General features: G+C 45.9%; 1 protein-coding gene across 3 annotated transcripts in view; it reads left to right on the top strand.

Annotated features, from left to right (window-relative positions):
* Positions 1-17221, top strand: part of LOC143923594 (uncharacterized) — a 48269-nt gene that overhangs the window by 12365 nt on the left and 18683 nt on the right. For 2 of the 3 annotated variants that reach the window (XM_077447377.1, XM_077447378.1), the window contains exons 2-6: positions 3536-4476; positions 9051-9097; positions 9189-9233; positions 14784-14839; positions 17209-17221. The exon at positions 17209-17221 is cut by the window's right edge and continues 211 nt beyond it. In XM_077447377.1, coding sequence (XP_077303503.1) covers positions 3536-4476; positions 9051-9097; positions 9189-9233; positions 14784-14839; positions 17209-17221 — 1102 coding nt within the window. Of the gene's footprint in view, positions 1-1186; positions 1810-3535; positions 4477-9050; positions 9098-9188; positions 9234-14783; positions 14840-17208 lie in introns of those variants that run through there. The other variant, XM_077447379.1, reaches the window with a different exon arrangement.

The following is a 17221-nucleotide window of genomic DNA, read 5'->3' as shown; positions in this document are numbered from 1 at the left end:
TCCCCCCCAGTGCTCTCCCCCCTGCCCCCCCCCAGTGCTCCCCCCCCCACAGTGCTCTCCCCTCCGTGCTCTCCCCCGTTCTCCTCCCCATTGCTCTCTCCCCTGTTCTCCCTCCAGTTCTCTTCCCCCAGTTCTTTCCCCCCCAGTGCTCTCCACTCCCTCCAGCGCCCTCCACTCCCCCCAGTGCTCTCCCCCCTGTCCCCCCCCAGTGCTCTCCCCCCTGTCCCCCCAGTGCTCTTCCCCCCTGTTCCCCCCCAGTGCTCCCCCCCACAGTGCTCTCCACTCCCCCCAGTCCTCTCCCCCCGTTCTCCTCCCCAGTGCTCTCCCCCCTGTTCTTTCCCCCCCAGTGCTCTCCACTCCCTCCAGTGCCCTCCACTCCCCCCAGTGCTCCCCCCCTGTTCTTTCTCCCCCCTGTGCTCTCCACTCCCCCCAGTGCTCTCCCCCCTGTTCTTTCTCCCCCCCAGTGCTCCCCCCTGTTCTTTCCCCACCCCGTGCTCTTCAGCTCTCCCCATCACTCTCCAACCCCCACCCCAGTGCTTTCCAGCCCCCCATTCTCCCCACCCCTGTCCTTTTTTCCCCCTTGGTGCTCTCCAGCCCCCCCCCCCCCGTGCTCTCTACCCTCCGTGCTCTCCACCCCTGCATTTTGCCCCCACCCATGTGCTCCCCAGTCCCCCGTGCTTTCCACCCCTGTTCTTTCTGGCCCCCACTGGTGCTCTCCGCTCCCCCCTGCTCTTTGTACCCCCCAGTACTCACCAGCCCCCATGCTCTCCACCCCTGTTTTTCTGTCCCCCCCCAGAGCTCTTCACCGCCCCACACTCTTAGCCCCCCCCCAGTGCTCTCAGCCTACCGTGTTCTCTGTATATATGGTGAATGGTGTTGCGCTCCACTAATAGTACAGATAAATAAATAAAATAGATAAATATGGGTATAACTGTCAATATATAATGTGCAAATAATTACTGTTATCTTATTCAAAGATAAGTAAATGCTCCTTCAAAAACTAATTTTGAATCTAAACGCATGCAAACTATCATAAAATACTTCTTCCACAAAAGTGCATCTGGTGACAATAAGCAATAAAGTGCATTCAGTGCCAAAAGTTTAAACATATAATCAAAAAAAATATATATATATATATATATATATATATATATATTAGATATAGAATATAATTCAATCCATAGTGCATATAGTGTAAAAACTCAAAAAATAAAGTGGTAAAAAAAATCAGAAAATAACCAAACAATGAATAGTTCAATGTCCAATAAGGTGCAACGGAGTAATAGTGAAAGTGTCTATTTCTATATAAAAGAAGAAAAGTTCTCAATCCATATCACGACATGCACTTTATGTATCCACTCTGTGTCATAAACATATGATGACTCTGTGAATAAACAGTAGTTCCACCGGTGATCGCGTGAGTAGGTGTCCACACACTAGGTGCAATGGCTACCTTACCTTACTGCTGTAACATAAACAGCAGATATTCCTTTCAACAGAAAGATGGTATAGGCAATATGGGTGGTCCCCTCTAGATCGTCAGCCCCAAACCAATATTCACATCAGTAAGTAAAGGGTTACCAACAGTGGAGATGTCCTTATCAGCACTCTTCACAGCAGAGTCTGCACACCCTGCTGTGAAGAGGGTGTGCAGGGTGTGGACTGTAGACAGGAGACTATAGGATAAAACCAGAGCCACCAAGCTGGAGCCGACTGACTGAGCCCTGCACAGTGCACCTGAGAGGAGGTCAGTGACAGCACAGTGCACCTGAGAGGAGGTCAGTGACAGCACAGTGCACCTGAGAGGAGGTCAGTGACAGCACCGCCAGGCCAATCGGGGGGGGGGGGGGGGGTCACTGATGTAAGGGAGGAGTGAATACGATAATGTAAGGGGCACTGATATAAAGGGTTTCCTCCTTATGTTAGTAACCCACCCCCCTTATTCTTTCTGCACGTTCTGAGTTCCTGGGGTCCCCCTTGATGATTGATCACTTACCACTATTAACTGGAATTTGAATATATATATATAATATAAGCCCTATGTGATTTCATATCTATATATAATACACTCTTCATCAAATATGCCTTAAAATGTATGGTTTTCCCTTTCATGAACAAGAAAATAATGACGTTATGCTGTTGGGCTGGTATGAAATTTTTTCCAGGGCTGGTTTTTGAAAGCATGGGCGTCCGCAAGATTACTCAGGTGGCTGCGTACCATGCCCATATAGCCTAGAGAATGTACATCTTTTTACATTGCAATACATCTGTTGTTGCCATATTTTTATCTTGATGAAAACAGCCAATACAGTGACAGTATGAGATCAAAATATGGCCACAACAGATGTATTGCAATGTAAAAAGATGTACATTCTCTAGGCTTTATGGGCGTGGAACACAGCCGCCAGAGTAACTTCCAATACAAAGTAAAGATTAATTATCTGTTATATAACACATGTATTTCCAGTGGAAAGATTTTCATGAGATTGTCGAAAAGGGGCGGAGCATGAGTGGCCTTAAAATGATGCCCCCCCCCCCCCCCCCTGGAAAAAGTTCTGCGGACGCCCATGGCCAGGAATGGCATTGGAAAACGCTTCTATTTATTATGAAAATAGAAATTCTGCCCAAAAAGGTAAACATCCTTTAAAGAGGGAGTCTGCCAGGAGTTCGGCCGTTTTTTTTTTTTTTTTAAAGCCAGCAGCTACAAATACTGCAGCTGCTGACTTTTAAAATAAGGACACTTACCCGCCCAGCGCGCCCGCGATGTCGGCACCCGAAGCCAATCTCTCGATCGTCTCTCGGGTGCTGCCGCCGCCGCCATCTTGGGTATGGGAATCAGGAAGTGGAGCCTTTCGGCTTCATTTCCCGGTTCCCTACTGCGCATGTGCGAGTCGTGCTGTGCAATAAGGATGGTCCCGCTGTCTCTGGGATCCGTGCGTTTCCCAGCAGGCAGCGGGGGACTTTCGGAAAGGGGCATAGATTCTGCAGAATCTACGCCCCTTTCCGCAGATAGCTATGCCGGAAGTGGGTGCAGATACCTGTACTGTACAGGTACCTGCACCCCCCTCCCCCCTGAAAAGTGCCAATTGTGGCGCCGGTGGGGGGGGGGAGGATTCCAATGAGCGGAAGGTCCACTTTAGGGTGGACCTCCGCTTTAATGTGAACTTGATTTCAATCTCCTGAAGTCATACTTCAAATCATTAGAGCTCCCTCTAGCTGTATTCTAGGAATAGCATTACTGGGAGGTTTATTTATGTACTTGCTACACTTGCAAGACAGTGGATATAGACAGGCACTGTACCTGTCTCTGTATGCAAACTTAGAGTTGGTCTTAATTACCTCCAGTTTCATTATCTAAGAACTGCAGGTAATTATTTTTGAATTTGGTGCATCAATAGCAGCACTTTGGAAGCAGCACTATTGGGAACTACAGTACCTGAATCTGCTGCACGTGTTGATAAAGCTACCCCAAATGGGGCCATGCCACCAGAAAAAATCTGATTGTGTGTAATATTTTCTTCTTGCTGTTTTCTAGAATGGCTTCTGCTGATCTGAAAGACGGGGTGACATGTTCCATCTGTTTGAACATTTTTAAAGATCCGGTGACACTAAACTGTGGACATAACTACTGCCTGGACTGTATTGATTGTGTGCTGGATGCACAGGAGGATTTTGGAAATTATTGGTGTCCAGAGTGCAGATATACATTTAGGATTCGTCCTAACTTGCAGAGGAATATTCTTCTATGTAACATAGTGGACGTTTTCCAGTCTACTCAACACAGGCAGGATTACTCCAAGGAGAGATTTCCTAGCAAGGACCCAAAACATGATTTATCTACCTCCTACAGGTCCCCGGAAAGACAGAAATGTCCCATCCATGGGAAGCTCCTGGACTATTACTGTTCTGAAGATGCTGCTTGTATCTGTGCATCTTGCTGGCTGGATGGAGGACACCAGGAACACCAGGTGGAAAAGATGGATGAAGCGTTTGAGAAGAACCTAAGAAATGTTCTGAAGAAACTGGTGACAAGGGCAGCAGAGAGCGAGGAAAGAGTCCGGAGACTGAACAGAAACAGGAAAACAATACAAATAACAGCATCTAATAAAGCAAAAAGAGCCACTGCTCTATTCAGAGGCATCAGAATACGACTAGAAGAGCTAGAGGAGACATTCCAAAATGAGATCCTGAGGCAGGAAGAGGAGGCTTCATTGTCAGTGTTGGATCTGATCCGGGAGATGGAGGTAGAGAGGGAAGAGCTGTCCAGGAGGATTCGTCACATTGAGGACCTGTGTAAGAAGACTAATCCACTCACCGTCTTAGAAGAATCAAACACAGGGGACATATGTGAGGATGAGGATCAAGAGGGTGATGAGCACAGAAAGAAACTTGAAGCACCTCTACCCAATGTATCTTATCTGGACGTGGACCGTATTTCATTTAAATTAAGTGAAGCTGTGTCTCAATGTTATACAGGTAATATCTGACACTCAAAACATAAAATTGTATTAATTCGTAATAGAATTAAAAAAGGAGGGTCAGTTAAATGAGCAGTCCATCTAAAAGTGATACTTTAGAATAGGGGTGTCAAACTCGATCTCGTTGCAAGCCACATATGCATTATGGCTGCCCTCAAAGGGCTGGTTGTATTTTTAAGACTAGATGTCCAGGGCACCCCAGCCTTACATCAGATCTCAAGAACCACCCCACCCACTCTTTCATCACAACACACCCCCCTTAGCTTGTGTTGCTGCCGGGAAGAAGCTGGGAAGCAGAAAGTGCAGGGTGCGGAGGAAGATCAGAGGAGGGCTGGAGTCAGCTGCAGGATCTGGCGGAGCTGGGAAGCAGAAAGTGCAAGGTGCGGAGGAAGATCAGAGGAGGGCTGGAGTCAGCTGCAGGATCTGGCGGAGCTGGGAAGCAGAAAGTGCAAGGTGCGGAGGAAGATCAGAGGAGGGCTGGAGTCAGCTGCAGGATCTGGCGGAGCTGGGAAGCAGAAAGTGCAGGGTGCGGAGGAAGATCAGAGGAGGGCTGGAGTCAGCTGCAGGATCTGGCGGAGCTGGGAAGCAGAAAGTGCAGGGTGCGGAGGAAGTTCAGAGGAGGGCTGGAGTCAGGGCCGGATTAACATAGGGGCTATTGGAGCTGCAGCTCCAGGCCCCTTTCTCAAGATAGGCCCATTTGCCCAAAAAAAAAAAGTAAAAAAAAAAAGAAAAAAAAAAAAGATTGACTTCGAGGATTGTAGCTCGGCAGCCAGGAGTCACAGAGACCCCACATTTGGGGGGTATATAGCTAAAGACCCACTCCAGCACTGGTTAAAATATGGGGCTGCTATCATTTATGGTTCCGGAGATACGGGGCTCCTTGTACAGACTATCAGAAGCTACATACAGAGCGGCCAGTTTAAATACAAGCTGGAACACTCTGCAGCAGACTGAGAGGATGAACTCACAGTGCTTATAATAATTATTTGTATATTACTTATGATAATTAACCCCTTGCCACCCAGGCCCATTCTGAGACTTCTCTCCTACATGTAAAAATCATCATTTTTTTTATGCTAGAAAATTACTCAGAACCCTCAAGCATTATATATTGAATAGAAAAATGGTGTTGCGCTCCACAAAAAATACTAAATCAATTCAATAAATAGACAAATGATGATAAATAATATCACGCAAATACAAAAGTAGCTATATGTGACTATTCAGAATCAATTTCTTCAAGTGTGCACCTTTTAAAGTGCATCAGTGCCAATCAGACAATGTTCAAACCAGTGTAACGTGAATGGTTAAATATTCCAAATAAGGATAATAAAATATTCCAAATAAAGTGCAAATAGTGAAAAATAAATAAATACTAAAATTACGGATAAGATTCAAACAATGAAAATAAATAAAAAATGCAATAAAAATCCAGGGTGTGTCTCAATCCATAAAGTGCATACAGTGAAGCAATGATAAGAAAAAGGTAAACTAAACAGTCCAGTAAAAAAATTATTTTGGAGCGTCTCTATTTATAACGTCAAAAGCAATCCATATCAAGCCATTTTTTTTAGCCGACACCCTATGGAATAAAATGGTGGCCTTTACAACTTTTTATGTTACACGATATTTGCGCAGCAATTTTTCAAACGTTTGTTTTTGGAAAGAAACTGTTTCATTCATTTAAAAAAACACAAAAGTTAGCACAATTTTTTGTTGTGTGTTTAAGCGATGCTGTACATTTTTTTACAGGTTACATGTTTAGAGTTACAGAGGAGGTCTAGTGCTAGAATTATTGCTCTCAGTCTAATGATCATGGCGTATGTAACCTGTGTGTATCTGGCTCTGATACTAGCCAGTGCCTACCCAGGGACTGATTAGTATCTCTCCCCAGCCTGTCCCCACACACCCTCTCACCCGCTGACCTGTGAATGGGGCAATCACTCCCGCAGTGTTATTGTGTTCTGCCAGTGAATACAATGATTAGTGTTTCTAACTATAGCTGGCAGCACTGATTGTTTTGTGGAAAACCTGACAGGCTGGTTGTACTCAAGTCGCTTAATAGATTGACTTGTGTAAAACCAGCTAGCCCATACATAGATCGACTATGACTGGTCTCTGCTTAATTGGTGTAATTTCAATCCATGTATGGCCCACTTAACAACTACGCAGTCCCTAATCATCCTTCCACAAACCTTTACATTTTTTCTTCCCAGATTACTTCATCCTCCTCTCCTATGCATAGTGCCCACTGTCATACTCTCCACACTTCTCTCCTATACATAGTGCCCACTGTCATACCCTCCACACTCCTCTCCTGTACATACTACTCACTGTCATACCCTCCATACTCCTCTCCTATACATAGTGCCCACTGTCATACTCTCCACACTTCTCTCCTATACATAGTGCCCACTGTCATGCCCTCCACACTTCCCTCCTATACATAATGCCCACTGTCATACGCTCCACACTCCTCTCCTGTACATACTACTCACTGTCATACCCTCCATACTCCTCTCCTATACATAGTGCCCACTGTCATACTCTCCACACTTCTCTCCTATACATAGTTCCCACTGTCATGCCCTCCACACTTCCCTCCTATACATAATGCCCACTGTCATACGCTCCACACTCCTCTCCTGTACATACTACTCACTGTCATACCCTCCATACTCCTCTCCTATACATAGTGCCCACTGTTATACTCTCCACACTTCTCTCCTATACATAGTGCCCACTGTCATGCCCTCCACACTTTCCTCCTATACATAATGCCCACTGTCATACACTCCACACTCCTCTCCTGTACATACTACTCACTGTCATACTCTCCACACTTCTCTCCTGTACATATTGCTCACTGTGATACCCTCCACACGCTTCTTTTATACATAGTGCCCAATGTCATACCCTCTACACTCCTCTGCTGTGCATACTGTCCACTGTCATACCCTTCACACTCCTCTCCTGTACATAGTGCCTTCTGCCATACCCTCTGCACTCCTCTCATGTACATAGTGCCCACTGTTAGACCCTCCACATTCCTCTCCCTCACCTGCACATACTTCCCACTTTTATACCATCCATACTCCTCCCCTATGCCTCTTACCCACAAAAACTGTTCTTTAAAATTATACTGAATATCCTCAATGTTACCAGCTCTAGAATGGGCACTTTTGTCAGTCCAACTAAAGGAAATCTCACAGTCCTCATATTTATTCTGCCCCATTATTAGTACTTATTTAATGTTGTAATTACTATTGTGATGTATAGAGGAACACGGGGGATGTCAGCTACTCTAAATATAGCACTTGTAAAGAGCGTCCCTGAAAATATTTTTGAAATGTTGACAACTATGTACTTAGGCACTGCCCAAGGGCCACAGGGTCAGTAGGGGGCCCCATGAGAGGCTCCTGTGATATTAAAGTGGTAGTAAACTTTTATAACATTACTACTTTTTAGAGGCCCTGGGGTAGGTTATGCCATAATGTACAAGTATGCCCAGCATATTAGCACATTAGGGTACACTTAAATTGTCAGACTGAGCCCTCCAGTGCTGTGCTGTGATCAATCCGGCGGGGCCCGGGCACTTCCATCTTCACCCGCTCTTCCTTCTGGGTTCTGTGCCTTCGGTCACTTGCCTTGGCCAGGCTGCGTTGATGCCATTCCCACACATGCTCATGTGCATCCTCTCTCTCTCACCCCCCTTTCTCTCTCATCCTCCCTCCTTTACCCCTCACACCTATTTTATCCCCTTTCTCTCTCTCTCATCCTCCCTCTCTCTCTCTTTAATTTAATTTGTTATAACAAAAAATAGTTTGCATTTTTATTTATTTATTGTTTATAAAAGGCCCCACCAAAATCCTCAGCACCAGGCCCATGATGTTTTTAATCTGGCCCTGGCTGGAGTCAGCTGCAGGATCTGGCGGAGCTGGGAAGCAGAAAGTGCAGGGTGCGGAGGAAGTTCAGAGGAGGGCTGGAGTCAGCTGCAGGATCTGGCGGAGCTGGGAAGCAGAAAGTGCAGGGTGCAGAGGAAGTTCAGAGGAGGGCTGGAGTCAGCTGCAGGATCTGGCGGAGCTGGGAAGCAAAAAGTGCAGGGTGCGGGGGAAGATCAGAGGAGGGCTGGAGTCAGCTGCAGGATCTGGCGGAAGAGTTCTGTCCCCCCTCTCTTCTGCTGAGACAAGGAGGGGGTGGAGACGAGGGGGACGCTACAGCTGCAGGAGAGGTGTGAGGGCCACATGAAATGGCCTGGTGGGCCAGATTCAGCCTGTAGGCCCTGTGTTTGACACATGTGCTCTAGACCAATGTTTCTCGACCAAGTTGCCGCCTGGGTTCCTCCGGGGTGACACAAGTAAGGGTTTGCTCCGGATTAGCTTCATGATTTGCTATGATGTGGGGGCGGGCTGGCCACCAACATCATAACTGTTGAGTCTTGAAGTTGAACCATGTACCGCTTCTTAATATTTGTATGTGACATCTGGTCAATAACTGATTTCCAGAGATATGTAAATCGTTATAAACATATTGGAGATACTTTTCCGACTTACCATAACGCTTTTGTTTTAGTAATAGAACATTTCAGAAAACTCCAATCTTCATTTCTTCACAAAACGGTAAGTGAAATCTTGATTTAAAAAAAAAATATAAAAGATGTTAACTAACCAAAGAAAGCTTAAAACTGGCTGATCTTTCTATTTTTCACAGGAGGTGGTTAGCGGTGGTGATACTGAGACTTTAAGCGCTAATAAAGTAAGTATCTGAAATTCAGTCTTTGGGGTTGAGTTAGGGCTCGCTCACATGTGAGTTTGGGAGCGGTATAACACCGAAAAAAAAAGCTACGCCCGTAAGCTGCAGAGGCAGCAGCCGGGGGTGTAGACATGCCGTAGAAGGACTGCCTGCTCTAACATATATGATTAGAGCAGGCAGTGAGGAGGTGATACAATGCCTTCTCAGATGAAAGCAATCCGGTGATTGTATAGCTTCCACGGACCTCCAGAAGTGCTGAGCCCCCCAACGAAATCCCCCTGCTATGTTCCCAGTCTTCACTATCCTACCCGTGGGTGGAGGATTTTGTCACTTCTGGTTTCAGCTATCACTTTCCCTGGCTGCTGTGGGCGAGGAAGAATTTAATGGAGGTTGACCTGTGACATATTAGCTTCAGTGGGGTGAGGAGGAGACATCATGGATCTAATACAGTCTCTCATCTAACCACTTGAAGACCAGGCTTTTTCTGGCACTTTTTTTTTACAAGTTTAAATCAGTATTTTTTTTTCTAGAAAATTACTTATAACCCCCAACACATAATACATTTTTAACAGAGACCCTAGGGAATAAAATGGCGACCGTTGCAATTTTGTATGTCACACGGTATTTGCGCAGCGGTTTGGCAAACACAATTTTTTGGGAAAAAATACACTTTAATGAATTTAACAGGTTCCCAACCATTTAACTTACTCTGAGGGAATCCCATCCGGGTACGGCTTTGCTCAGGAGAGCCGCCAGGGGGCGCACACACGCCGCCAGTGGTGCCTGCACATGGCCGCTCCACAGCAGGGGACAGCATGGCTGCCGCCGGCCACGCACACCAGTACGGGGATTTGTGTGTGTAATCTCTGTGCTGTCAGGGGAGAGGAGACAGATCGCCTGTCCCTACTAAGTAGGAACAACGATATGTCTCCTCCGCTAGTCAGTTCCATGCCCATACAGTTGGAAAACGCTGAGGAAACACACATTTAACTCCTTGATCACCCCCTGGTGTTAACCACTTCCCTGCCAGTGATATTTACACAGTAATCACTGCATTTTTATAGCACTGATCACTGTATAAATGTCAATGGCCCCAAAGATGTGTCAAAAGTGTCTGATCTGTTCGTCGCAATGTCACAATACTGCTATAAAATTGCAGATCACCACCATTACTAGTAAAAAATATAATAATAACAAAAATGCCATAAATCGTATTTTGTTGCTGGAAATTTTTTTAGCTCCAGCTCTCAAACTTTTTCCGTCGCAAAATTCTGACAGAAAAAGTCAGATAGAGCCCACACACGATCGGTTATTCCGACAACATAATCTGATCGGACTTTTTCCATCGGAATTTCCGACTCTGTGTATGGGGCATTAGAGTTATGCCCCATACACACGGTCGGGTTTTCCAACAGAAATGTCCGAAAATCCGACCGTGTGTGGGCTCCATCTGACTTTTTCCGTCTGATTTTCCGACGCACAAAGTTTGGGAGTATGATCTAAAATTTTCCAACAACAAAATCTGATCGCTAAAATTCGGATCGTGTGTAGACAATTCCGACGGACAAAGTGCCACGCATGCTAAGAATAAACTAAGAGATGAAAGCTTTGGCTACTGGCCCGTTTATAGTCCCGACATACGTGGTTGAAGTCGCCTCGTTCAGAACTATCTGATTTTCGAACAACTTTGTGCGACCGTGTGTATGCAACACAAGTTTCAGCCAAAATCCAACAGATTTTGTGGTCGGAATGTCTGACCGTGTGTATGGGGCATTAGAGTTACAGAAGAAGTCTAGCACTAGAATTATTGCTCTTGTTATAATGTTTGTGGTGATACCTCACATGTATGATGTTAATACCATTTACATATGTGTGTGTGACTTATTATATACACATAGTTAAATATTAGGTGAGGTTGAAAAAAGAAACAAGTCCATCAAGTCCAACCTGTGTGTGTGAGTATATCTAACTTATCTATGCATTCGCGTCTGCATGAGCCTGGAGGGATGAGGTGCGCTCTGTTTTTTTTATGACTTTTTTTTTTATCATTTTCGTTCCTATTACATTACAAGGAATGTAAACCTCCCCATGTAATAGAAATAAGGATGACAAGTCCTCTTTATGTATAGATCTGGGGTCAAAAAAACCCTAAATCTCTCCTTTACCCTTTAAAAGCAAAAGATCAAAGATCGCTCTGATCCTCCAAGGCCATAGAGGCGGTCAAAGCGGATCTACTTTTTGATCGCCTGTGTAGCCAGACCAATCGTTTCTCGAATGAACCAGCAAGCCTGCGAGCAGAGAGCGCGTGGGGGCGCGGGGACGTCCCATCCTGCCACTTCTGAAAGCGTTCCATGAGCCGCTCAGGCTGCTTTCGTGAGAAGGCCAGCTGTTGTCGATACAGGGTTTTGGCTGATATCTTCAGTCATAATCCCAGAAAGCCACTTGCAAACCACAACGTATTGTGATCGGCAAGTAGAACTTACTCACACAGTAAACATGTGATTAATCCCTTATGTGATTGCGATAAAGTTAAGTAAAAAAAATAAATAAAAAATATTTAAATGTACACGTAAAAAACACTTAACCTCCCCCCCAAATTTTTTTTGCAGACCTCCGCCCCAACAAACAAATGCATATACATACATAAAAACACGTCAGGGGCAACTATGTACAAAAATGTTGGTTGTGCTACACATGTGGGGAGGTGCAGTGTGGTGCAGCGGTTGTAATCACTCAAAGTCCAGTTGCAGAGAACAGAATTTGTATTAATGGCAAAGTTCAGCAATACACAACAAGCCGAGCAGGAAGGCACCTGACACTCACAGAATGCAACAGCGATGTGTAGCAGAGCAGGTCTCAGGTGTGACGATAGCGTCTGTCTTGATGGGCGGAATGCGGCTTGGCAAGTCCGTGCTCAAATGGGGAGGTGATGGCATGTACCCATTCTTTACCTACTCGTCTGGAACCTCTCCCTGCCACTAGTTGCTTTCCCGGTCAGATGGGTGACCTGTTCCTACACTACCCACCAGTGTTAGAGCCAGGGCCTTAAATAGGCTCTGCCTGACCCAAGATGGCTGCCAGAGTCACATGGGGTGGCAGCATCCAACCAGACAGCTTTCCCAGTAACCCAGGAAACCATAGCGGAACCATTTCCCTCCTGACTTTCCCTCTAACAGTCTAACTGAACTGCTGCTGTGGTTGAGCGCCACCTACAGTGGAGAGAACAGACTGCACCTGCCTACACACGTTACATATCACTGCACGCATCAGACAAATAATTCTAGCCTCATTATTCACAGTTAACTCTAAACTAAGGACCTGTAGAGGCTTTTAAAGCATAGCCTAGAGAAAATTTTGTGTACCAAACTTTTCATAGGCACAAGCAATTTTAAGGCCTGACATGTTGGGTATCTATTTCATTTGCACAACCTCACCTTTTATATTTTATCAATATATTTTTATCAATTTATTTAAAAAAATGGGTAATATATTGCTTTTGTGTGCCCTAAAATGACCTTTTAATGTATCTGTTACTGAAATTCCGTGCTTGATAAACATGCTAATATTGTGTGACATAAATGAATGGGAACTATCCCTATTTTATTCTCCATGGCCTCTGCTTTCAGAAAAATGTTTGGGGATTTTAGCTAATGTTTATTCTTTAATATGTGTGCAAAAATTGAAAAAATGGCTCTGGCAGCCATAAGGGTAATGATGCAAGTAAACAAAATTATATATATATATATACAGTGGTGTGAAAAAGTGTTTGCCCCCTTCCTCATTTCCTGTTCCTTTGCATGTTTGTCACACTTAAGTGTTTCGGAACATCAAACCAATTTAAACAATAGTCAAGGACAACACAAGTAAACACAAAATGCAATTTGTAAATGAAGGTGTTTATTATTAAAGGTGAAAAAAAATCCAAACCATCATGGCCCTGTGTGAAAAAGTGATTGCCCCCTAAACCTAATAACTGGTTGGGCCACCCTTAGCAGCAACAACTGCAACCAAGCGTTTGCGATAACGTGCAATGAGGCTTTTACAGCGTCCTGGAGGAATTTTGGCCCACTCATCTTTGCAGAATTGTCCTAATTCAGTTACATTAGAGGGTTTTCGAGCATGAATGGCCTTTTTAAGGTCATACCACAACATCTCAATAGGATTCAGGTCAGGACTTTGGCTAGGCCACTCCAAAGTCTTCATTTTGTTTTTCTTCAGCCATTCGGTGGTGGACTTGCTGGTGTGTTTAGGATCATTGTCCTACTGCAGAACCCAAGTTTGTTTCAGCTTGAGTACACGAACAGATGGTCGGACATTCTCCTTCAGGATCTCTTGGTAGACAGCAGAATTCATAGTTCCTTTTATCACGGCAAGTCTTCCAGGTCCTGAAGCAGCAAAACAGCCCCAGACCATCACACTACCACCACCATATTTTACTGTTGGTATAATGTTCTTTTTATGAAATGCAGTGTTCCTTCTACGCCAGATATACTTGGACACACACCTTCCAAAGAGTTCCACTTTTGTCTCATCGGTCCACAGAATGTTGTCCCAAAAGTCTTGGGGATCATCAAGATGTGTTGTGGAGAAATTGAGACGAGCTTTGATGTTCTTTTTGCTCAGCAGTGGTTTTCTCCTTGGAACTCTGCCATGCAGGCCATTTTTGCCCAGTCTTTTCCTGATGGTGGAGGCATGAACGCTGACCTTAACTGAGGCAAGTGAGGCCTGCAGTTCCTTGGACGTTGTTGTGGGGTCTTTTGTGACCTCTTGGATGAGTCGTCGCTGCGCTCTTGGGGTAATTTTGGGCGGCCGGCCACTCCTGGGAAGGTTCACCACTGTTCCATGTCTTCGCCATTTGTGGATAATGGCTCTCACTGTGGTTCGCTGGATTCCCAAAGCTTTGGAAATGGCTTTATAACCCTTTCCAGACTGATAAATCTCAATTACTTTCTTTCTCAGTTGTTCCTGAATTTCTTTGGGTCTCGGCATGATGTGTAGCTTTTAAGGATCTTCTGGTGGACCTTACTGTGTCAAGCAGCTCCTATTTAAGTGATGCCTTGATTGTGAACAGGTGTGGCAATAATCAGGCCTGGGTGTGGATAGAGAAATTGAACTCAGGTGTGGACAACCACAGTTATAGTATGTTTTAACAAGGGGGGCAATCACTTTTTCACACAGGGCCATGATGGTTTGGATTTTTTTTCACCTTTAATAATAAACACCTTCATTTACAAATTGCATTTTGTGTTTACTTGTGTTGTCCTTGACTATTGTTTAAATTGGTTTGATGTTCCAAAACACTTAAGTGTGACAAACATGCAAAGGAACAGGAAATGAGGAAGGGGGCAAACACTTTTTCACACCACTGTATATATATATATATATATATATATATTCACCAAAAAAAACAAAAAACAAATAAATGAACAATAAATTAAAATAAAACTGGCCCAAAACCATTAAGACCAAAACCAGCCTAAATCATTTTTTTTAGTTTAGTTAGCAAGTCTTTGTCACATCATCATGTTAGTTTGTCTTCTTGTTTGGTTCCAGGTTGCAGAGGGTGGGGGTATGACAGTGGTTCCATCCATTCATGGAAACACATACAGGTAAGGATAGTAATAATACTAATAATACATACTAATAATAATACATAATAATAATAATAATGCTAGTAATAATACAGTGTGGTGTACACCACTTGTTTTCTACATAGGCGCTCCGTTTACAAGTGAATGATGATGATTCGTGCCCCCTTAGTCCTGGTTTAATTTAAAAAGTGATCTAAGTTGTGTGAATCTAGTTTTCAGCACCCATACCAATTTGTAATTTTTTCCTCTGTGTGTGTCCAGCATGGTATCAGACTACATAGTCTGCAGTGGCCATCACAGTTCAAAATGCAGACCGAAACCTTAGTGTTGCCGGCAAGCTTTAGGGCTCGTTCACACTATGTGTGTTCACAATGGATAAACACAGGTCACTGATAGGGGACATGTGCCCTGTTCACATTGCAATGCTGATGTGATGTCTGGTGCGGTGCAGTGTTGAAAAATGCAGCATGTCTGGTGCACATTGTGTGGACATATGCGCATGCATGGGGCACACAGGCATGCTATTTAAAGCCCAACTGTAGGAAAAGCAGAGCCCAGGGGTGTGTTCCACGTGGAGTGCGGAGTCCAGGGGTGTGCTCCACGTGGAGTGCAGGGTCCAGGGGTGTGCTCCACGTGGAGTGCAGGGTCCAGGGGTGTGCTCCACGTGGAGTGCAGGGTCCAGGGGTGTGCTCCACGTGGAGTGCAGGGTCCAGGGGTGTGCTCCACGTGGAGTGCAGGGTCCAGGGGTGTGCTCCACGAGGAGTGCAGGGTCCAGGGGTGTGCTCCACGCGGAGTGCAGGGTCCAGGGGTGTGCTCCACGCGGAGTGCAGGGTCCAGGGGTGTGCTCCACGCGGAGTGCAGGGTCCAGGGGTGTGCTCCACGTGGAGTGCAGGGTCCAGGGGTGTGCTCCACGCGGAGTGCAGGGTCCAGGGGTGTGCTCCACGCGGAGTGCAGGGTCCAGGGGTGTGCTCCACGCGGAGTGCAGGGTCCAGGGGTGTGCTCCACGCGGAGTGCAGGGTCCAGGGGTGTGCTCCACGCGGAGTGCAGGGTCCAGGGGTGTGCTCCACGCGGAGTGCAGGGTCCAGGGGTGTGTTTCACGCGGAGTGCAGGGTCCAGGGGTGTGTTTCACGCGGAGTGCAGGGTCCAGGGGTGTGTTTCACGCGGAGTGCAGAGTCCAGGGGTGTGTTTCACGCGGAGTGCAGAGTCCAGGGGTGTGTTTCACGCGGAGTGCAGAGTCCAGGGGTGTGTTTCACGCGGAGTGCAGAGTCCAGGGGTGTGTTTCACGCGGAGTGCAGAGTCCAGGGGTGTGTTTCACGCGGAGTGCAGAGTCCAGCCTTCTTCCACAGCTGCTTACCTCTGCATTCCCCATCCACATCTCACTTTCACACCTCTTCAGCTCTGACCTCTGCATGCAACCCTAATCCCTCCGCCCCCATCTTCTCCCCACCGCCCTAAAAGCTCCACCATCTTCCATATATGTTACTTTTGTTGCTATATTAAGCTGAAGCACTCAGTTGCCTCCGATACCTCCCTGCCCCCTGTACTTGGCTCCACCTCTCATCCAGTTGGGGTGTTGGCATCTTCACTGTACCCCTGCATCTCCCTTGTCCCCATCCTGCACTCAGTGGGAGCCCCCCAGGAGATCAGATCTTCTGTGGAAGCCGTTGGGAGAAAAGCTGTCACTTGTAAACACAGAATCCGGACTTCTGTGCTTACAAGTGATAGTGGTGAGCAGGGAGCAGAGGGGGCCTGAGCTAGATGTGGTGGAACTGAGTTCCACCAAGTTCCACCTGAAACAAAGCCCTGCCTTTAGTCATCTTGTCCTCCAACCAGGTACATGATACAGCTGTTCTGCTGCCCTATGAAAACCAATTTACCACAGACCGCTTTTCAGAACTGCCGCTGCTTTAGCCTAGCCTTATTCACAATCATCCAGACTTGTTCTGTAATGTCGAAGATGTTTCGTCATTTCTCCAAGCCACTTCTTCAGCTCCAATGAATAAAACTGATGACGTGGCTTGGAGAACATAAAAAACATCTCCAACATCACAGAACAAGTCCAGATGAAGATGACCAACTACTATTAAATATACCCTGTGGTCCTTTTTTTGGGGGGGAAGCGGCAAACGATCCCTTTTTGAAGCCAATTAGAGCCTCTGTCTCTAATCGCATGCTTAAACCCCCCACCCCATTAGAATCCATGCGTCCAGGCATGGATGGGGGGGGCAGCGCCCGTGCACCCCTAATGGATGGGCCGCCGCTGGATATACCGTGACCTGAACAGATGAGAACCTTCACAAACCTTCTCCATTACAGTGAGGGATAATCTGCATCCTGCAACACCTATTCTCCAAGTGTTTTATATTTGAATATTTCTGTATCCTCAGGTTAGATATAAGA

Source organism: Lithobates pipiens, unplaced genomic scaffold, assembly GCF_037356315.1.
Source record: "Lithobates pipiens isolate NorthernLeopardFrog02 unplaced genomic scaffold, aLitPip1_a1.2 Scaffold_22, whole genome shotgun sequence".
Classification (NCBI taxonomy): domain Eukaryota; kingdom Metazoa; phylum Chordata; class Amphibia; order Anura; family Ranidae; genus Lithobates; species Lithobates pipiens.
The sequence above is the reverse complement of the archived record's forward strand: the minus strand, read 5'-3'. Positions and strand labels throughout refer to the sequence as shown.